The following is a 23086-nucleotide window of genomic DNA, read 5'->3' as shown; positions in this document are numbered from 1 at the left end:
TATTTTTCTTTATTCTCATAACTTGTGTGTTTGATATTGTATTAATATTCTAAGGAGAAATTCTGTCTTGGTTACTCATGGGAGTTAGAGGGTTAAAGATGTCCCATCGAGGAAACAAGAGCTCTTTCAAAAACTGCTTTAACTTGGTACCCTGGAACTTTTTATCATAAGTGTTTTATCATTATTAGTAAGATGCGTCTTTTAAGATGAGAACTGCTGTACACAGTTACTTGTTATCACCATACTCAATGTAGAATAGTGTGTTTGTTTCCCATATAATTCAGTTATATACTCGTTATTCATTTCTAAATTTTAGCCTTAAGTATCAGTATTTCTAAAAGATATTTAGATGATGAAGCATTCTTTTATTATATTCCAAAGTGGAACTTCTAGCAAGTTTTAGACTAACAGGCCCTTACATTAGTGACTGAGGCTATTATATCATTGGGACTATACTCTATATATTTTTATCGTAATACATTGCTGGATCCCAGGAGTGACAGATGACCATATGCTTTGATCATCCAGATGGAAGCAGTCCAAAATCTTGTCAGTGACAATGGCTTTATTTCAAAGATATGAACAGAAGTTATTATGAAAATCAAGTGAAAAATTGTAAGTTCAATTCTGGTCCTTGAAAAGTGACAACTGTCATTTGGATGATCACACCACATGGCTGAATGTTCTCCTTGGGTAGATGCTTATTAGTGTGTTTTTTTAGTGTTGTCTTGTTATACGGCTGGGAGACTTTCAGTTATGAGACACTGTTTTATTTGTAATGAATTTGCAACTTTAAAAATGTAGTAGATTAAAAACATAACAACATTTAAATTGATTTTTTTAGTAAATAACCTAGTAAATGGCCTAGTTCGATAAATGCAAGAGGTGAAAAATGTGACTGCTATTTTACTTCTCATTCCAGCCCTTCCCCCACCCCAACCCCCCTTCCCTCTCCCCCTCCCCCCCCCCCCGCCATTCGCCCTCATCTCGTGGGGAACTTATTCTTGATCCCAAAATATGTCTTGATTCCAAAATATGCAAGGAAGTTTTTCAGAATAATCAAATGGTCCTCTCATATGAAGACAATTGTTTAATCTTTGCAACCTTTGATTTGTCACAAAACCGTCTTTTTGTAGTTTTACAGCAGAACGAAAGAATTATTTTCAAAACAAGATAAAGCGATGACCTCGTTCAGGAGAAGGCGGCTATTCTTTTAATGAATAAAGGGGGGTACGTCTCTAAAGTAAACTGTGGAGCAGCGTTGGTGGGAGAATATAACAGGGTAATCAAGTTCTATCAACTGAGTTGATAACGTAAATTGGCCACTGTAAATAGTTTATAAGCTGACGTTTCGAGCGTTAGCCCTTCGTCATTCGCTCTGACGAAGGGCTAACGCTCGAAACGTCAGCTTTTAAACTCATAACGGTGGCCAATTTACATTATCAACTCAGTTGATAATACTTAGTTACCCTATTCCATCAGATAGTTTATCGATAATAGGGAACCTTGTTACATAATCGCGGGTGGTCGCCAATTTTAGAAATTTGTGCGCAGAATAGGATGGATAAGCCAAGGAATTACTTCAAGTTGAAAAAAAGTGCAAAAGCACTGTTAATTTATCACAACATTCCCATAAACCATACTCCCCCATGCTTCTCAGAAATATTTCTAGTCTGTGAGCACTATCATTCCCGGCATTAAAACGAGAAAGACCTCTCTCGTTGACTTGAGTTCAGTTTAAGTTTCGTGATTCAATGCCGTCACCTGCAATTAACCCGAAACGCAAATAATTTTTTGGCTATTATAGCAGAGCTCGCAGCGCGCGCAGCGCAGTCCCATAATTATTAAAAATATTAGTAACCCATCAAGCCCAAAAAAATTTGGACTTACGACCGTACGGGCGTCCTTACAAGGTGCTACTTTTAGCATGCGCGGCCAACTGAAATGCAGGCACTATCTTAGCTATTACGTAATGGAAGGGCGAGGGAGAAGGTAATGTGCAGGCGCAATTGCGTACGTAACTTGGATACCCTATTAGTGTGCGCCAGAAAACACCGGCAGATGACACTGAAGTGCGCACACACGAGTGCCGACCTTTAGTGCTGCGTACCGTGGGCACACGGTTAGGCATTACACGAGGGTTTCACGTGGGCTGGTAAATGTCAAGCCGTGTATGCAAATAATTTGCAACCCGCGTTTTGAGCGGGAAACCAAATTGTTGAGGTTGTAGTTGAACGGTAATTCTCAGCATTTTGTAATTTCTAATTAACTCGAAAGGCAACAATACCGGCAAAACTAAAACTTTTCAACCTGAGGAAACTGTTATAATTCAAGTTCGTCGAGAGAAGGTTTTGTGTGAAAATAGGCTGGAAAGAAAGAGGCAGAGCGACCAAAGAGGGCAAGAAGTAAAAGATGTAAATCGAGTCGAAGAAAACACACAAGAAAGTTAGAAATTAAGGACGCTAAAATAGGCAGAATACGGCGAGAGGAAAGCGAAAGAGAACAAAAAAATAGGCATTGGTAAAAAGGCGAATATCTAGCGAAGAGCAACGCGAGGAGGAAATGCAAAGATGCTCCTGAAAACAGACTGAAAAGAGATCATCAACAACTAGAAGCGAACCACAAAGGATTCGAGAAAGAAGAGGAGGTAGGTCTTATTTTACCTGGGTTTTCTCTTACGCTAAGGCCCTAAAAAATTCTAACCTTTTTTTACCAATCGTCGTTTGATACTAACTTCAGTTTATAACTCAAGTCACGTTTCGGTAAAACAATGAATTTGGCATTAATCGCCTAAAAAACCCTCGCGCCGGTTGGAAGACTACGTTGGTATAAGAGACGCTTTGTACTGTTGGAAGATAAGCTATACTGTTATGAGAAAACGCAAGAAGTGTTGGTGTTCTCCGAGATCGTAATGATGTCCAGTGTTACGTCTTTGACTGTTCAGAACTCTAAAAGCAATAAGATTTTCCACGTCGATGGGAGTATTAGAATGTTGAGATTCTCGTCTACAGAAGTCAGAAACGCTTGGCTCACGGCCTTACTGACAGCTGAGGCAGTCAATTTACTGAAGTACCAGTAATACTTTAAGTGACATTACTACTTCAGTAAATGATCTAAACATTCAAGCATGTAAGTATTCAAGTTTAATTATCTACAGGTGTAAATATACTCTAAGACTACTGATAAGGTTTGAAACAATATTGTAATCATGATAATGACAAGAAATCTTTTAAAATCTCAGGGAAAATATTAAAAATTTCTGTGTCGCAAGTCAAGGTTAAAACAATATTTATTTAGACGTTCAAGGAACACAAATATAAATTCCCATGAAATTGTTGCGCTTTTCTTTGTACAGCCTTTTCATCAAAATGACCTTCGAGATAATTAATCGTAGAACGTGATTACTTTCAATATTCAAGCTTTTAAGAGGGAAATAAGCGCCTTTTACGGTCAGACCAATAAATTTGTATAAAAGTATTTAACTTTTGGAAAAGTCTAGAGGAGTTGGGATTATTCATGAAAAATGTAATCTTCTTTCGACCATAAAATCCCTTTGATTGCAATGATCGAAAAAGGTAAGGTTTAAAAATTTATCTGTAGGTCGCGAACTTAGGATGTCATTCCTGTAATTAGTTTTATCTTGCTGACAATGCGCAGTTCAAAAATAAAAATATGACTGAGGAATACGAGATGGGTGGCATGTTTACATAGCACCTCTTTACCTCGTCCGCCACACTGACCGAAGATAAGGTCAAATTAAATGAGTTTATTTAAACCTTTAACTCCCGCGAGTGACCAAGACAGAATTTCTCCTTATCATATCACTATAATATCAAGTAGACAAGTGATGAGAATAAAGAAAAATATTAATGAGGGCAAACTAAGATAGCATCCCAACCAGGGGGAGTGGTGATACTCCAGGTCCCTTCATGCTACGGAAAGTGAGAGTCCGGCAGCTGTGTAACCAACTGTTTTATCTAGACTTTTCCTTTTGAAAAGAAAGGCCATAAAATACAAATGACATGGGTCGGGCGTGCTACGGAGCTTAGAAATCCCCCCGCTAAAGGGAAGAGAGGTCAGAAAACTCTCGAAGTATGATCGGAATTTTTGATTCGTCTTCTAATCCCTTTTTGAAATCATTCGGTCTTCCCAGACACCGGTAAATCCTCGATTTCCGCGAGGCATCTAGGTACGTAGTAAATTCCCAAGATGTGGTTGTTGATTCTCCCTACCAGCTGATTCAAACTTCATTGTAAATTTGCCAAGAGAATCTAGTGTTCCATCAAGTTCACATCAGGACCAACTGATACAATGTATAAGTATTCTCACCAACTGTTTGCTTTATGTTTAACAAAAATCTGGGGAGAAGTTTTATGTTACTCAGCCCTGAGAATTAGAGAGTGACAAAGCCTTACCTGAATTCCAGCGTGACTGCAGAGGTAGAAGTCTTACTCAGTGGGGTGAGTTATACCAACAACAACTGTGGTTCCGGGGGGAACGTTTGACTAATTCCACACTAAAACCAACCACAATAAATAAAACAAATGTGTGAAAACCTAAATGAAGCGAGTCAGCCAGATTCTGCGATAGGAGTAGGGATTCGTTGATGATCCGGTTTTTTTTTTCTTTCAAAGAAAGACCCCAAAGAGTGACAAGCATCTAATTTCTCCTTACAATATCACCCCTGAGGAAAATAAAGAAAATTGATCATTAACTGAAGAAGCTCTTAATTTTTGGAGAAATTCTCCTTGTCATCACTTAGCAAATGTAAAGAGAACAGTGTGGAGAATATGAAGGCTGATATTAGGGTGCAAGGGATTAAGAAACGCTTTCCTCCCTTTCAAGAAAATTCCGAGTCTTAGCAACAAACCTAATTTTGACTAAGTGTTCAGTGCCTCTTGTAATCTGGTAATTGAATAGTAATTGAATTTGCGGAAAGATAGGTCACATATACAGTGAATTCAATGCACATTCTCGTCCAATGGGGCTTTTAACCTCAGCGAACTAATGCGAGGGAAAAAGTCCAAATCTGCCCTTTTAAGCATATAGTTTGTGGATGTCGTCTTTTACTCCACATCCTTAACCTTCACTTTTCTAGCTTCTCATTTCCGAAACCATTTCTTAGGTGTCCTACAGACTCTTTTTCGATGGACCTGATATTGACATAAACTTTAAGTTATCGCATCATATACTGTTCCCTTTTAACTTAGTACTCCAAATGATGTATGCATGGGACACCGTTTACAAAATCTAAAACACCTCAGTGATTTCATTGGTTGATTAATATTCACCTTTACATAGAGCTTTGATTCAATCGTCTAATGCAAATCAAAGCCATGTTCCGATAAAGAGTTTTCAATCAAGTTGACTATTTCCTTCGTTAAGAATTTCTCAGCAATTCTTCGAATTAAAACCATTTATTTATTCATTTATGAATGAATTATGAAATTGTTTTTTGATCAAAAGCACGATGTATCTCACACCTGTGATTGTATGCTAAGTAATTTTTTAGGGCTCGAAAGGGGACTTCATGAACGGAGTAAGCACTTCACAGTCCCAAGTCCGATCCAAGATTCATCTGTGGACCAAAGTGATGACTGTGACGTAATCCGATTGTGGGTACATAACCACTGTGCGTGATATGAAATTCTTCCGCCATATTGTGAATTTACACGAACTGCCAAAAACCGAACTGCGTTCCATCGAAATGCGAGTATTTTAGATGCATAGCAACGACAGTTGAAATGTCTTACGTAGAATATAATCACCTTCTTTTTGAGATAAGCCAACGACTCGATCAACTGAACCAACATGGACATTTACTCTTTATGTGTAGAGGGCGTGTGGCGTCTAGACCTGAAGACATTCCCGATGCACTTTCGCTCTTTCGAGAGCTAGAAGAACAAGATAATTTGGCCATTGATCAGGTTGAGCTATTGACAGAACTCCTATAAGGGGTCGGAGAATGGTCGTTGTTTCAGAAAGTGAGAAAGTTCGAGGACAAAAGGAAAGAATACAAAGAATTGCTTAAACAGATCAGCCGTGCTCTCGACGAAAGCAATCAACTGCAGCAGCTTATTTCTGTCTGCACCGCGAGGGAAACGTTGGAGGAAAATGAAAGAAACACTCAAACTGCTCGAATTTTCTTCGAAAAACTTGAACGTCGAGGACTTTTTGAGTTTGGTCGTCTTGATTTCTTGAAAGGAATTTTATCGGAAACTGAGAGGCAAGATCTAGTGAAGAAAGTTCAGGATTTCGAGAAGCGACGAATTGACGAAGATGAGTTTGAAAGAAGGAAAGGTAACAATTATTTGGTCCTCTGCAATTCATATTTTCCCGCATTTTTTGCGGGAAAGTATCGGATAGTCTGCTAAAATAATGTCCATCGATTGACCATAATATGCTGTATTGATCAGAAATCAACATTTAAATCCAACTCTGTCACTTTATTATAATTCTCCAGCACAATTTGTTATTTAATCTAACAACGTGTTATTGAATCTTACAATTTAAGCCCAAGCCGGTAGCATTGTCGCAGCAGCCAGGGTTGTTAGTGGAAGAGGTGAGTTAAGAGGCGAAGTTGTTTCCAATTTGTACGATGAGTCCGAGTCGTGCCCCTAAAATTGGCCAGCGAGGAAATTGCAGGGCGTGAAATTAATTTTTTTTTCTGATAGCCACTTGGCCCCTAAATTCTTCAAAGTGGTAGCCAATTCGAAAAAAGTTGGTCACCATTTGCGAAGACGAACAAAACCTTTTCTTACGCTGTTAGCGTTCGAGATAGATCCTCCAAAATTAAGTTAGGGAAAAGATCTTTAACGTTCTACAAAGTGGACACTAGGGTGGATGATATAAAACGTTCAAGCTCACCTAAATCCAGGATGGCGTCTGGTTATCAATCAAGATGCATGTGCTGCGTTTTGGAAACAATCTTAACGAGGAAGTTTGCTGCGGATTTATCATTGCAAATATTTTTACTCACAATATCTCTCGGTAAGGTTATGATGAAACATTCTAGTCACCAATTTGGCGACTAGTTTTCAGGATTTGGTCGTCAAAGTGAGAAATTTTGTCGCATTGGCACCTGTATTAGGCGCAATTTCACGCCCTGAATTTTCAAGACCTCGGTGGCCCACAACTGTCACGGCAAAACAAAATTAACTCACGGCAAAACAAAATTTACTCACGGCAAAACAAAGAAACGAGTTGGTCAGCGGTCGGTCAGCGGTTGTTATTTGCATCTGAAATGGTACGTCATGTAATAGTAAACAAACGAAATGGCGACCTTTGTTGCTAAGAATAGTGGTGGGGTGAAAAAGAAGCCAATGATAATCTTAAAAGAGTTTATATTTATTCTTTTTAGTTTCAACAAGCAGCGCCACCGACTGGCAGGCGTGCGAGGGTTCACTAAGAAATAAGAGAACAACCTTCGTTTTTCGTAAAATTGTAATTTACAATCCTTGAACTTGAAAACAATCCGAAGATTCATTAAAATTATCATCTACTCCGAAGCGCTCAGAGTTTACAGGTGTTCAAAAGCTTTTTCTGTTATAGCGTGAGATTGGGTACATAATCGATCATTACATTTCGTATCGTGTGTTTTTTCTGTGTGAAGCAACAAAGGTGCCGGCGACTGACGAAATTACAGGTTAACACGATCAAATAACACCTAAACAAATAATTTTGGCTAGCGATTTTCAGTGAATTTTTAAAGAACAATTTTCTTTTAAGCTTCAAGACAATTTGAAGATTCAAAATAAATATTACGTACTAAAATGCGAAAGTTATACACCACACAATTGATAAATAGGCCTGAAATGAAATTCTATCTTGTTCTCGATTATACGTTGCCTAGCACGTGACCAAAATCTACCCAGGCGGAAATCCAAAATGACGGTGGCAGTCTAGGCTTACTTATATCACTCAAAACTCGTTCCCGTTTGTCTCATTTAATAAAGAGGGAATCATTAATGTTTTCATTTAGACAGTATTACCTTGATTTTCCAATATTTACAATGATAGACAGTAAATTTCACTTTTCACCCACATTTACTTCCAACCTTTTCTTTTGAACCAGAAACAAAAATGATATATGTTTAAAACACATGACATCTCCACCCTTGTCAAATGTAATAGCATGATCATTTCAGTTGTAATGCCTTCTTATCCCAACGTTACTTTGTTTCTTTGCTACATCAGCGAACACTGAACTACTGCTCGTACTCTAAATATGACAATCGACCACAAATTTCCCTAAACCAGATAACATTAAACATAATTCAAAAACTCATGTAAGTCATCTGTCAATTCACGAGTTTGCTCACAGAGCACTTTGATTCGAGCTCACGAAGTTCTGCTCCGCGTGTGGCTCGGTAGTAGATGAAGATGCAAACTTTTGTAAAAGCTGTGGTAGAGGTACGTTTCTTAATTTAAAGTGTTCGTATTTGCATTTTTTTAGTTCCAAATAACGATAGGCGTGAGAAGACACTGCTACAAACTAGCTGATTAGCACATGTCTGGAAAAAAAAATGTAGCTTACACCTCTAATATTCAGAGGAAACTTTACTTTAAACAGTGCTATTTCCTTAAGTCTGTTTAACATCAATAAAACTCAAGATAAATGATTTTGGAAATAATCAGGAATGTTTTGGCCTTTAACCTCGTGCTCTCTGACTGTTTGCAGGCATACAGTATTTTCCACCTGTTGAAAAATCCCTATTTCATCAAGGCCTATACATTATGAATGTTTTCTTTTTACTCACAGGTTACATACACAATCTTATTCCAGACACGTGCTAATCAGCTTATTTGTAAGTGTCAGTGTCTCAGTGTCTTCTCACGCCTATCGTTATTTGGAACGAAAGGAAATGCAAGTACGAACACTTTAAATTAAGAAACGTACCTCTACCACAGCTTTTTCAAAAGTTTGCATCTTCATCTACTTCCGAACCACACGCGGAGCAAAACATCGTAAGCTCGAGAAATGGCGGTTTTTCGAGCGAGCAGTGTGTTACTGTTACACGACGTAACATTTCAGGCGCAAATAACAACCGCTGACCAACTCGTTTTCTTTGTTTAGCCGAGGGTAAATTTTGTTTTGCCGTGAGTTAATTTTGTTTTGCCGTGAGTTAATTTTGTTTTGCCGTGAATTAATTTTGTTTTGCCGTGAGTAAAGTTTGTAGTGCCGTGACTTTCTGTTTTGCCGTGACAGTTGTGGGCCACCGTACAAGACGGATAAGTAATATATTTTAAATTTTTTTCAGGAGCGTCCATCAATAAACACCAGCTGTTTATTTTCGTCCTAAAATTTAGGTATTATGTAAGCGAAGCATTTTATTGATGGATGTTTTTCTTCTGGTACAACGTTGTTGTGAGACGGTTATAATCCATTAAGTTTATTTGCTCGCTTCCAATTGGTCCATACGCATCACGTGGCTACAATGCTCGCTGAAAGCTAAAGAATACCATTCGGGTAAGATTTCGAAGATTCCACAGCCATGTTCTCCAAAAGTGAATGCATAGGTAAACCATGTTCGGATAGTCTGCTTCTTAGAAAACATAGAAAGACACAGACACTTATTCGGACATAATCTGCATCGGACTACGATTAATTTGGTTTAACGTTGTGATCAGGGTGCCATGGAAGGTATGTTTTCTCGTAAATCGCAAAAATGAAAAAGTAATCAGATTTAAACAATGCAAAACAAAATCTCTCGATGTTGGAAAGTCATATTCCCGCACCTCTCACTTGTCTTCCAGATTTTTTACCACCAAAAATGATTGAAATATCAACATTCAAAATTAAATTTAGTGCTTTTCCTTTTAGTACTGAACATGAAGACAGTGTGTGGAGTGGCAGCAGCGGGAATAACCTTACTCACTGTCCGTGAGATTTTGACTCGCTGGTCAAATTATGATCAGTTAGTCACCAGCTTCCAGAAATGTGTGCTTCCTGCTGGTTCAAGATTGATTGAAGTGGGTCAAGGGTGCGTATGCTTTACAATTCAAGTCGACAATCTCACGGGGCTAACTGCTTTGTGGAACATGTACGAGGATGGCACGCTCAAGGAACGTTTATTCGACTTTTTTGTGACTGATGAAATGAAGACCCGTGCCGGTGGTGAAGAGAATGTGGAATTGACTGTGACGATTGAAAAAGAAGAATATGAGAAAGTTTACTTTGAGCTTCTTCAAGAAGCTGACGGTGAGTAATTTTATTTGAAGATGTAGCGAACTGAATTTGAAAAGCGCAGAAGGATGTTAATTAAAACAAAGACGTTTGTCGATACATGTTTAAAATAAAAAAAGCTGGGGATTTTTTCATTCTGCATCTTTTATACGTTCGCAGGTCGATCTCCTCCGAGGTCATTGTTTCAGTAGCGAAGTTAAAAAAAAAAAAAGTGGTGTATGGATTGCTCTATTTTGTCTCAATCCGTAAACAACTTTTTTGTCAAATTTTGCTTTATAGATTAACAGTAATATATCATAGGTTATTAAAAAGCGAAGGAAAGCCTATCTCTTGGACTAGTCAATTGCGATAAATATCCTCTTTGAAGCTGAAGCAGTGCATGCATGAGCAATCTACGCGCTTGCAATCTTCTTCATTTTGATTTGCCAACTTGGGTTAGTCAATCTCATTGGCTTATTATATTTCCCGCTTAATTTTGTTTTGGTCGTTGAACTGTAGGAATTTAGCTGTTCAATAACAAGAAGAATAGGTTTAATCGCACAGCTTTGCTACTGCTTCAATCAAATTAACTTATGAACAAGGGCTGTTTCAAGTAAGTCAGATAAATATGGATATTTTTTTGGCCACACAATTAACTGTGGAAAAGGTCATGGCCTTTTTCGACTCGACGTTATCGTTGCTGGGAATTTTTCAATTTTCATTTTCGAAGTATTACCATTGAGAGAATTAGACTTTGACAGCCTGTTTTATTTTCGGTATTCAGGTTAATATTCAATCACTGAAATATCGGACACAAAATATGGAAGAGAATTCAGTTCCTTTAATTGCAAACCATGGCGTCCAAATTTGTAAGGAATTTCTTTGGCGGATCTACGCCGGGTTTTTCGATCGGGTGGTTCGACTGAACCTCCTAAACTGAAATGAAAACGATAAAACACTTGCAGTTTTTCACAGAAACCTTAAATTGGATACCCTAGGAAAATATTACTTGTTGATCCCATTTCATCCAAGAGCGGCGAGGGATGCATATCCCCGCCCGCTCTTGGATGGTCCGCTTTTAGTGGACATTTATCTGAACTCCCCTTCACTAAATCCTGCATCTTTCCCTAATCGTGTGTGGGTGGGTGCGTGGGTGTGTGTGTGTCAGGTATGAAAACTACAATAGATCTGCAAATAATCAAAATGATTGTCTGGCCACCGTTAGGTAACCAGAGGCGACCTTTGGAACGAGGTGTTCGAAGGCACTCCGACTCAGTGTTATCTCTCCCACCTAGAACAGATGAAAATTCTCCGACAACAATAACACAACTTAAGAACCAAGTCAAGTCTCTGGAGGAAAGAATAGAAGCTGTAGAGACTCAAATGGTTCCATTTGAGAAAGGTAACTATGCAATTAAAGGATTTGTTTCTCTAACTATGCGAGAAGGGATGGTAAATGATAAAATGTCACAATCTAATTAAAAAGTAAATGAATATCTCTATCGTCTCTAATATAGAGGAAATATCACACCAAAAAATAAAGTAAAAACTGTAATATTTTAGGTGCCAAATCTTCAATCCACTGACCAATACATTGGATACAAAACGGTTACTAAGTTTTATTCATTAGATCAGCTAATTCTCTGGAAACATCTGTTAAATATTATCGGTTATTTTGTTAAATCGTCAATGTGAGGATAAAGGGCTATATTGGTGGTAGATTCTTCACTGATTTTATTTATTCTGGGTGTCCTGCTGATATTGCGAGCCCTGTATTTAGCATTTAGAAGATGCGTTTAATTAGGATGCGAGCGATGCTCTCGATTATTATTAAAGATAATAGCATCCCTTTGGTCTCTTGCACTCGATTTGGAATTGTGTCTAAGTAAGAGGCAATGCTGTCACTGTCAACTTTGTCTTTTACTAACTGAAATTTAGTAAGTTTTGATGAGATTACACGCAGGCGGCCCAAGCTCCAGCTGTGAGATTATCATCTTGCAAAATAAGAGTCATGGCGAAATTATAAATGTTCGTATGGGAATATTTACGACCGCTCTTAGGAATAAAATACAAGTCAAATTCTCAATAAAAATACCTCACCTTACTTCCACAGTGTATCGCTCGTTATCTGACCGCTTACTATGTTGAAAAGAACACATTTTAGCAAGTTATCCATTTCTAGGTTCACTTCGGTTTCCCGCATGAGTAGTTGAGCAGTAGTTGTACTGTGCAGTCCATACTGATACTGATAGCTTGATTTTTTTTTACTTTGGGATGAACTACTGTACACAAACTTACAAGTAGCACTTAATAGTATCAATTCTTGCTCTTAGACCACGGAAGGAAGGCCACGGAAATAATTCCAGCAGAGGAAGGTAACTAAATCATGCAAACACTCAAGTTAAGCTAAATGAAATATATACAGTCAAACCTTTATTAAGCAGTCACCAGCGAGGAATGACGGGGTTGGCGCTTAATACAGGTTAACTGCTAAATACATAGGTATGGTATGATAAAAACTGATTAAAAAAAACGCCAATTTATGCCATAACTGACAAATTATTGTGAAAAAACTTGATCAAAACTACCATTAGCATTGATTTCGGACTGAATTTTACCTGAAAGATTATTCTTAGTTGGTGGAGGACTTTCTGAGGGGATCACATGGTTTTCACCTTGATTTATTCAATTTTCCCTGAGAGTGAATGTGGACACACCAATAGATTATTCATCTCGGTACAGTTTCGGTCATTTTTGTTGTCGGGTAAAACAGGGAAAACGTTTATCTGAATTTCTCCAAAAGTACACCGATTCTGGAACTGAAACTACACACCTAGCTGGTTATAATATTCTAGTTTTTAAATATGTAAAAATCTCTGCGGGCCTGCCTCTACTTTTAATAGGGGCAATACGCGAAATAAAGCTCAAAATCAGATATTGCATAATTTGGCGATGTTTATATCTGATGTTCTCAACGACAAATGTTTCAGGCAAATGAAACATGCACGGCTTTGGAAGAATGTTATCTTATGAGCAATATCCCGAAGAGAAATCTCACCTCTAGTTGTCATCTTTTAAAAAAAATTGATCAAACTTCTTGGAGGACTACTCGACATAACTACAAACATATACCTCAAATCGTGTGCATATCATCCAGATTCCGAGTGCTGCACCTTCTTTCATGGGAATTTGAGCGATACGAGGTCCTCTGAAGATACAGCGATATACTTGTATGTCATTTGAAACAAGTTGAAGTCGGCTGATCTACACGAAACTATCCTCACACCGGTCATTTGTCATGAACATGGACGTTGTCACGATGGCGTGACGCTGTATTTCTCTCTGAAGTTTCCATCGATCGCCCCAAAGAAGACGAGAAATTGACATTTTTGGATATATCAGCAGATTTCCGCGCATTCTAAGTAAAAACAACCCAAAAAAAGAAGAAAACCTCAATTGAACGCTCGTAAACACTGAGAATCTAAGAGCAGAAATCGCAGCTTGTCAGCGGCAGTACTACTTGTAAAACCCAGTGGTCACAATAGCAATTTGTTTCATCACAATCAATTTCCAAAATTTAGCTTTTTTCAGGGAGTCTTTCACGTGCTCGAACGTTATATTGGCTTTGAGCCTTGAGATTTATTTCCCTTGAAAATAAAATGCTGTAGAAAGTGCTTACAAAATTACAAAGGAACTATTTTTGATGTCGCTTGGACCGAGAAATACAGATTTGAAATAATTAATGCTGTTACAGATGAACCAAAGGGCACAATCTTCTCAGCTATTAGCTTGATGGTCTCCACAGACTAACGTTATTAGACCGAACGATCTCCTTTTTCTTCCTGGTGAGCTGGCCACCTCAGGGGAAAAATTAAAGAGACCTTTGACTTCCTCTCGTGTAAATCACTGGGAGATTGCGTTATATTCATCGTTCTTTAAGCTTGTAAAAGATATCCGGGAGAAAAGTATGGAAAAATCGCTGTTCTTTTTCCTGAGAACATGAAGCAATCCGGATTACATATTAACCATGGGGAGTTTCGTTCAAGTGACAAGTTGCGATTTGCGTGTGGATAATAAGTTGTTTGAAAGGTGGAATTATGACATTATGATTTCATTAAATCTTTTGTTTCGAACTTTGTTATGTTTTTCCCTTTATCAAGACATGGAAGGAAACACTGATTGACTCGATGGCACTGCGGCGGTGATAAGTCTCTCCTCGTCATATCTTATGCAAATTTTTTAACAGTTTTCTGACAGTTTTCAGATGATTTGAAATATCTTAGTTCCTGTCACAAGGAAATGATAACTGCCCGTATCTGTTCTTTGTAAGGAGATGCCAATGTCGTTCAATTTGATATGGTTGCAACTGGGTTTTACCTGTAGTACTGCCGCTGACAAGTTACGATTTATACTCTTAGATTCTCAGTGTTTACGAGCGTTCAGTCAAGGTTTTCCTCTTTTTTTTTTCCTGTTGTTTTTACTTCAGAAAGCGGAAATCTGCTGACATATATGCAAAACATCCATTTCCTGTCTTCTTTGGAGCGACCGATGGAAGCTTCATGGAGAATACAGCGTCACGCCATCGTGATAACGTACATGTTTGTGAGAATTGATCGGTGTGAGGATACTTTAGTGTAGATCAGCCGACTTCAACTTGTTTCAAATGACATATAAGTATATCAGTGTATCTTCAGAGGACTTCGGGTTGCTCAAATTCCATGAAAGAAGGTGCAGCACTCGGAATCTGGATGATATGCACACGATTTGAGGTATATGTTTAAAGTTACGTCGAGTAGTCCTCCATTAAGTTTGATCAATTTTTTTTAAAAGATGACAACCAGAGGTGAGATTTCTCTTCGGGATATTGCTCATAAGATAACATTCTTCCAAAGCCGTGCATGTTTCATTTGTCTGAAACATTTGTCGTTGAGAACATTAGATGTAAACATCGCCAAATTATGCAATATCTGATTTTGAGCTTTATTTCGCGAATTGCCCCTATAAAAAGTAGAGGCAGGCCCGCAGAGATTTTTACATATTTAAAAACTAGAATATTATAACCAGCTAGGTGTGTAGTTTCAGTTCCAGAATCGTTGTACTTTTGGAGAAATTCAGATAAACGTTTTCCCTGTTTTACCCGACAACAAAAATGACCGAAACTGTACCAAGATGAATAATCTATTGGTGTGTCCACATTCACTCTCAGGGAAAATTGAATAAATCAAAGTGAAGACAAATGATGTCACTATGTATGGTAGAAGTGTCAATTTGTAATGTTGTATTTAGCTTGAGATAGAGAAATAAACATTTCACTCTTTTTTTTTCACTGTTTTTGTATGAAAATGAGGCCTCAATCCTCGAACAAGCAGCCGTTGTTATTATGGCAACAAGAGTTCTGTGACCTTTAAAAAGGGCATTTTTGTGCATCCCCCTGAGTGCCTAACAGCATGCAAAATTTGAAGAAGGGGTTGAAAATTTCCATTTCCCAAGATGTTTGATTCTTACAGACTTGTTCTTAAAACAGATAAGGCCTTTCGAGATTTCATTCCTCACATGCTTACAAAGGCTTCTCAGAGATAATGTCTAACCTTTTAATATATCAAATTAGATATGTTCATGTGCGCGAATAATTTGATGATTGAATAGATAAAAGCGCGAGTAGATTATACCAAGAGATTATGAACAGTTTGTATTCTCTTAATTATACCTCGACCGAACACAAAAAGCTCACGAGGAGCGCTATAGTTTATTTCTTAAAGTTTTTCTATATTCAACCTGCTCCCACTGTAAACTGTGAAACATCCCGCGAAAAGCTTCTCAACGCATAAATGCATTCATACTCTTAAATGACGTTTTTAGGCAAAATATTTTGTTCCTTTATGTTTCTTTAGTTCAGAATGCCAGTTACGAAAGGCTCGGAGACAAGCCATGGAGGATTGACGAACACAAATGGAGTTTAACCAAAATGTACGTGGAAAGTTTACCGTTGGAGACGAAAAGTTTAATGTCTGAAGCATCTGACAGCGGTATGGGAACTGAAAGAGCACCATCTGAATTAGACGTGGATATCGGTGGTCAGTATCGAAAAGTCAAAGTTACCCATGCTTAGTTTTGTTTAGTTTTTGATCTTGTTGTAATGATAGCTAAAAAAAACCGTTATCATTATTCGTAAAATGCAAGAAACCGTGTTTGAAATGTCATGTATAGGAGGTGCAGTTTACTTTTTGAATGCCGCAAAACTCTAGAATAAAAAGTTATCTTTCGGCACTCTTTATCCCCACGTTATCAACGAACGCTTTTCATTCAACTTATTTATTCTTGTTTTTCTAGTAACAAATTCCCACCTAAAGCCTTGTTCCATTTTCTGTATATAAAGACACACACAAGCCTCAATTCCTCCATTCGCTCTCACGAAGGGCTAACGCTTGAAACGTTTGCTTTGAAACCCCTTACGATGGCCAATTTACGTTGAACTCATCAACTCAGTTGATAATACCAAATTATCTTGTTAAGTATTATTATTATCATTATTATTATTATTATTATTATTATTATTATGTCGAAAAGAGCCGCTAAATTTGCGAAGCGAGAAAGCTGCGAAATACGATACCTTGAATTAGACAACAGAATAATGTAACAGAGGAATGGTGGATCGGTGGAACGGCGGAATATCTTAAGACGCGGAATGACAGAATATCCTAAATCGCGGAATGCCGTTTTGCATGAAAAAATTGTCCAAAAAAAATAAAATTGCAATAAAATAAGAAAATTAAAAGAAGCATAGGTAACATTGTTGGGGCCCAGAGGATAGTGGAACCATGAGGCTTTCCGAGTCGAGCTAGCCCCTGCGAAACTACATTCTTGCTGCATTATACAATCTCTAGTACTTTCCAGTGCTACAAAAATTGTGTTATATCAGAAGCCACATGCAATCTTTGACTGTCTGTTTCTATATATTGAGTAGAAACGTTCCTATTATTACAAAATACCGAAAGATATAACCATTTTGCTATGAAATTTTATTTTTCATTTATTTTTTTCTTTAGGTAAACTGGACACTGAGACGGTAACAGGCGACGATTGGAACTCACTGCCATCAGCTGTGCGGACTGGCAACTTTGCCATCATCGAGGATATGTTATCACGTGGCCTGGATATCAACACAAAAAATAATGATGGCAACACGGCTTTGATTTCAGCTGCTTTGACTGGCAAAAGAGATGCCGTAAAGTATCTCTTAGAGAAGGGAGCTGATCCCTTTATTGAAGGCCACTCTGGCATTAATCCGCTGCACGCCGCTTCAAAGGATGGTAATGTTGCAATCATCGAGATGGTAATGTCACGTGGTCTAGATGTCAATTCAAAAGGTAATACAGGCATTACACCATTGATGGTGGCTGCAGAGTTTGGCAAGATTGAAGCTGTAAATTATCTTTTAGACAAAGGAGCCGATCTCTTTATTAGAGATCAGTTAGGAAGAAATTCACTGCACTTCGCTTCACTGAGTGATAATGTCGCAACCATCGAGGCAGTAATGTCACGTGGTCTAGATGTCGATCTAAAAGATAATAGAGGAAGTACACCATTGATGTTGGCTGCAGCGTTTGGCAAAATTGAAGCTGTAAATTATCTTTTGAACAAGGGAGCCGATCCCTATTTTAGAGACCAGTTAGGAAGAAATTCACTACACGCCGCTTCAGAAGGCGGTAATGTCTTAATCATCACGACAATAATGTCACATGGTCTAGATGTCGATATAAAAGATAATGACGGCAGTACACCATTGATGTTGGCTGCAGAGTTTGGCAAGATTGAAGCTGTAAATTATCTTTTAGACAAGGGAGCCGATCCCTTTATTGGAGACCAATTTGGAAGAAATTCACTGCACGCCGCTTCAGAGGGTGGTAATGTCGCCATCATTGAGACAGTAATGTTACATGGCCTAGATGTCGATTCAAAAGATAATAGAGGCAGTACACCATTGATGTTGGCTGCAGCGTTTGGCAAAATTGAAGCTGTAAATTATCTTTTAGACAAGGGAGCCGATCCCTATATTAGAGACCAGTTAGAAAGAAATTCACTGCACGCCGCTTCAGAGGGTGGTAATGTCACCGTCATCGAGACACTAATGTCACGTGGTCTGAGTGTTGATCCGAAAAATAATAGAGGCATTACACCATTGATGATGGCTGCAGCGAGTAGCAAGATTGAAGCTGTAAATTATCTTTTAGACCAGGGAGCCGATCCCTATATTAGAGATCAGTTTGGAAGAAATTCACTGCACGCCGCTTCAGAGGGTGGTAATGTCGCAATCATCGAGACACTAATGTCACGTGGTCTTGATGTCGATTCAAAAGATGGTGAAGGAAAAACACCATTGATGTTAGCTGCTGCGCGTGGCAAAATTGAAGCTGTAAATTTTTTTCTAGAAAAGGGAGCCGATATATATATTAGAGACCAGTCTGGAAGAAATTCACTGCACGTCGCTTCAGAGGGTGATAATGTCGCCCTCATTGAGACAGTAATGTCACGTGGTCTAGATGTCGATTCAAAACTGCCCACTAATGACAGTACGCCATTGATGTTGGCTGCAGGACTTGGCAACATTGAGGCTGTGAATTGTCTTTTAGACCAGGGAGCTGATCCCTTTATTAGAGACCAGTTAGGTAGAAATTTACTGCACGCCGCCTCAAAGGGCGGTAATGTCGCCATCATCACAAAAATGCTGTCACTTGGTTTGAATGTTAATTCAAAGGATGTGATGGATCGCACACCGTTTAATATCGCAAAACAATTTGGCAAAATTGAGGCCGTAAACTTCCTACTTAGCAAGGAAGGACATTAGTCTATTTCTTATTCTCAATTTAAAGGCCCCGAATGACCACTACTGTAAACCGCACGAGTTTTACCGGGATGCATGCTCACGAACGATGAATTTTGAAGTAACTGTCAGTTTTACTCACATAATATAGACTGCATTCGCCAAAAAGCTGAGTAGTTATAGAAATTTAAAACCTACCTATATTACCAGTTTTACAACATTCTTTGCGAAGGATTTTAGTTGGTGAGACAAAGATACAAAGCTTTCTTGGCGGAAAATATGTTCATTATTGAAGAAGCGCAAAGTCAAGCTTATTTGGCTGACTATAGGTTTTTTTTCTTTTTTCTTTTGCTTTCAATTAGACTTGTATAATCTCGAGTGGCAATATTGAGCACACAGTACTGGTAAACGATTTATTCATTATACGGCCAGAAATGTGTTTATTTTTCGGAGAACAAATAATGACGCAAAGCCAGAAGAGTTGATTGATAAAATATAACAATGAATATTGGGGTCTTTATGGACCAAAACGTTTTTCAGGTTCATTATCCGTCAAAAAAAGATTGATCAAATTTTACAATATTGAATGCGCAAGACTGGACAATAACTAATTCATAATACCGCGAGAGACAATTTTTTTTGAAGGAACAAATCTAGGGAGGCACTTCTGACACCTCTTGGCGGCAAATTATAATTATTTAAAATAACTCATTTGCACACGATGTCATCACAAATTTGAGTTAAAATTTTTCACCCTTCAGGCTTCTGTCATCGAGTGGTAATTTATTTCATTCAACCCTGTATTAACTGGAATGTAGAGCTTAAAACCTTTCAACTTGTTGATATTTTTCTTTATTCTCATCACTTGTCTGGTTGGTATTGTATTGATACTGTGAAGAGAAATTCTGTCTTGGTTACTCATGGGAGTTGGAGGGTTAAAGATGTCCCATTGAGGAAACAAGAGCTCTTTCAAAAACCCCTTTAACCTGGTACTCTGGAATTTTGCATCATAAGTGTGTTACGATTTTTTAATGAAATGTGTATTTTAACATGAGAATTGCAGTACGCTGTTATTTGTTATCACCAAACTCAATGTAGAATAGTGTATTTGGGTGTTTTAACAGTCCCATATAACTCAGTTATATACTCGTTATTCATTTCTAAACTTTAGTATCAATATTTCTCAAAGATATGCAGCTGGTGTAGCATTCTTTTCTTATATTTCAAAGTGGAACCTGTGTCGTGTTTTAGAATAACAAATACCGATATTACGCAGGCCATTACATCATTGAGGCTACTATATCATTGCGACTATACTCTATATTTTTTATCGTTATACATTGTTGGAACTTAAAAGTAACAGATGACCATATGTTTTGATCATTCGAATGGAAGTAGTCCCAAGTCTTGTAGGTGACAATGGTTTTGGTTTCAAAGACATGAACAGAAGTTATCTTAATAATCAAGGGAAAAATTGTAAGTTCAATTCTGGTCTTTGAAAAGTGTCAACTGTCATTTGGATGATCACACCACATGGCTGATTGTTCTCCATGGCTAAATCCTGTTGTCTTGTGATACGGCTGGGAGACTTTTTAGTTATGAGACAATGTTTGATTTGTAATGAATTGATAACTTTGAAAATATAGTAGATTAAAATATGACAACATTTGCACTGATTTTTTTTGGTAAATAACTTAGCAAATGGCCTAGTTCGATAACTATAAGAAGTAAAAACTGAATCTGCTACCTTACTTCTTACCCTCCCCTTCCCCCCCCCCCCCCCATTCGCCTTCATCTCGTGGGGAACTTATTCTAAATCCCAAAATGTGCAGAATGATCCTCTCACTTTAAGACAATTGTTTTATCTTTGCAACCTTTAATTTGTCACAAAACCGTCGTTTATAGTGTTACAACACAGCGAGAGATAATGAAAGGATGAACATATTATTTTCAAAACAAGATGAGGCGATGAGCTCGTTCAGGTGAAGGCGGCTATTCTATTCAGTGAAAAAAGAGGGTACGTTTCTAAAGAAACTGTGGAGCTGCGTCGATAGAAGAGTATAACAGTGTAATTAAGTGTCACTGACTGAGTTGATAAAGTGAATTGGCCACCTTTAAGACTTAAAAAGCTGACGTTGCGAGCGTTAGCCTTTCGTCAGAGCGATTGTCGAAGGGCTAACGCTCGAAACGTCAACTTTAAAACTCTTTACGGTGGCCAGTTTACGTGACCAACTCAGTTGATAATACTTAACAACCCCATTCTATTAAATGGTTTATCGCCGGGTAACAGGGCACCTCGTTGCGTAATCGCGGGTGGTCGCTAATTTTAGAAGTTTATGCGCAGAATGGAATGCGTAAGCCAAGCAATTTCTTTCAGTTTAAAAACAGTACAAAAGCATTGTTGCCTTATCACAACATTCCTCTTAGTAATATTTTTAGTCCGTGATCACTATCATTCCAGGCATTGAAACGAGAAAGACCTCTCCCGTAGACTTTGGTTGTTTTGGTTTCGTGAGTCAGTGTTGTCGCCTGCACTTGACCCGAATTGATTGACTACGGAAATATCAATAAAGTTTCATCTCACGCATGCCTAAACCAAAGATACTATCGGCAAAGTCACGAACTTTTCCACTGGCAAGTTGAAGTTCTTGAACGAGAAGTCTTTTTTGTCCAAGTTTATTACGATGCGGTTCGCAAAGCGACAGTGGGAATTCCATTAAAGTTTCAGTAGATTCAACTACTGAAGAAATTCAACCACATGACTGCACGTATCGGTACGTGTACCGTAACATTTACACTTAAAACTAGACCTTATTTTTCAAAGTTGCGTGACGAGAAGGTTACGAAAGTAATCTGTTTACCTCTAAAATCGCCCAAGCGTACGTAAATAGGAAAACAAAGAAGCAGAGTATAGTGTTGTTCACCAAATCGCGATGACCGCCAAATTATTTACACTTCGCCCAACTGAAGAAGAAATTCTCTAGCTCTCCGGGGATAAAGAAGCTGCAATTTGGTCAAGATTCAATCGCCATCTAATCAAGATTTTCAACTTCAGATTTAGTCGAGAATCTTTATAATGATAAGAAATAGTATTCACGTTGACTGAAGGTCAGGTCAACTTCAAAGATCGGTCAACAATATGAAACATTGACGTTTGAAAATTCTAGAACCACGCAAAAACACGTAACCCGCGTAACGTGATAGTAGAAAGAAGTAGAGAGTGTTTAAACGGTTTTTAAGTACGTGCCTAAGGGGTTTCCGCTAATTCTCTGCGAGACAAATTAAAACGGGTTGGGTCGTTTAAAAATTTAACTTCGGTGCGTATTTTTGTTCTTTTGTATGGACATTGCTTGAATCTTAAAAGGTAAATTACCTCGACATACCCGCAAAATTTTATTGATCAGTTATGGAGAAGTTTAACAAGGCACGCAGTGAAACCTGCCTTTGGCAGGTAAAACCGAAATTCTGGAAAGAGCCTTTGCCGAAGCAGACGAAAAAACTAACCAAAGGAAAGAGCTGCCTTCCGTATTCGCCTCCATCTTATCGTTTTATAAGCAACAACTTCAGTAGTTTGGTATCGTCTCAAGAAGGAGATTTTTGCCGGCTAAAAGAGTGCGCTGTGTTCAGAAGAAGACCAAGTTGGCACAGGAGACGCTTTGTGCTGTTGGAAGATAAGCTATACTGTTATGAGAAGAGGGAAGAAGTGCTGGTGTTCTCCGAGGTCATAATGATGTCCAATGTCACGTCTTTGACTGTTCAGAACTCTATATGCCTTAAGATTTCCCAGGTTGATGGGAGTATTAGAATGTTGAGATTTTCGTCTGCAGAAGTCAGAAACGCTTGGCTCACGGCCTTATTGACAGCTAAGGCAGTCAATTTACTGAAGTACCAGTAATACTTTGAGAGGTATCACTACTTCAGTAAATAATCTGAACATTCAAGCATGTAATTATTCAAGTTAAATTCTCTCCAGGTATTAATACACTCTTGGACTACTGATAAGGCTTGAAACAATATTGTAATCGGGATAATGACAAGAAATTTTTTTAAATCTCCTCAGGAAAAATATAAAAAATTTCAAGGATAAAGTCAAATCGAGG

The 23086-nt window shown here is 38.1% G+C and overlaps 2 protein-coding genes across 2 annotated transcripts in view; both read left to right on the top strand.

Annotated features, from left to right (window-relative positions):
• Window positions 1–20146, top strand: part of LOC149053729 (uncharacterized) — a 43229-nt gene extending 23083 nt beyond the window's left edge. The window contains exons 7-8 of the mRNA XM_089211623.1: window positions 17407–19006; window positions 19942–20146. Of these exons, the coding sequence (XP_089067749.1) occupies window positions 17407–19006; window positions 19942–19999 (1658 nt within the window). The 3' untranslated portion in view covers window positions 20000–20146. The remainder of the gene's footprint in view (window positions 1–17406; window positions 19007–19941) is intronic.
• Window positions 5690–23086, top strand: part of LOC149053726 (uncharacterized) — a 59377-nt gene continuing 41980 nt past the window's right edge. The window contains exons 1-4 of the mRNA XM_089210984.1: window positions 5690–6300; window positions 6515–6562; window positions 9824–10201; window positions 11466–11567. Coding sequence (XP_089067110.1) covers window positions 9832–10201; window positions 11466–11567 — 472 coding nt within the window. The 5' untranslated portion in view covers window positions 5690–6300; window positions 6515–6562; window positions 9824–9831. The remainder of the gene's footprint in view (window positions 6301–6514; window positions 6563–9823; window positions 10202–11465; window positions 11568–23086) is intronic.

This window comes from Pocillopora damicornis, chromosome 1, assembly GCF_964200805.1.
Source record: "Pocillopora damicornis chromosome 1, jaPocDami1.2, whole genome shotgun sequence".
NCBI classification, from domain to species: domain Eukaryota; kingdom Metazoa; phylum Cnidaria; class Anthozoa; order Scleractinia; family Pocilloporidae; genus Pocillopora; species Pocillopora damicornis.
The sequence above is the reverse complement of the archived record's forward strand: the minus strand, read 5'-3'. Positions and strand labels throughout refer to the sequence as shown.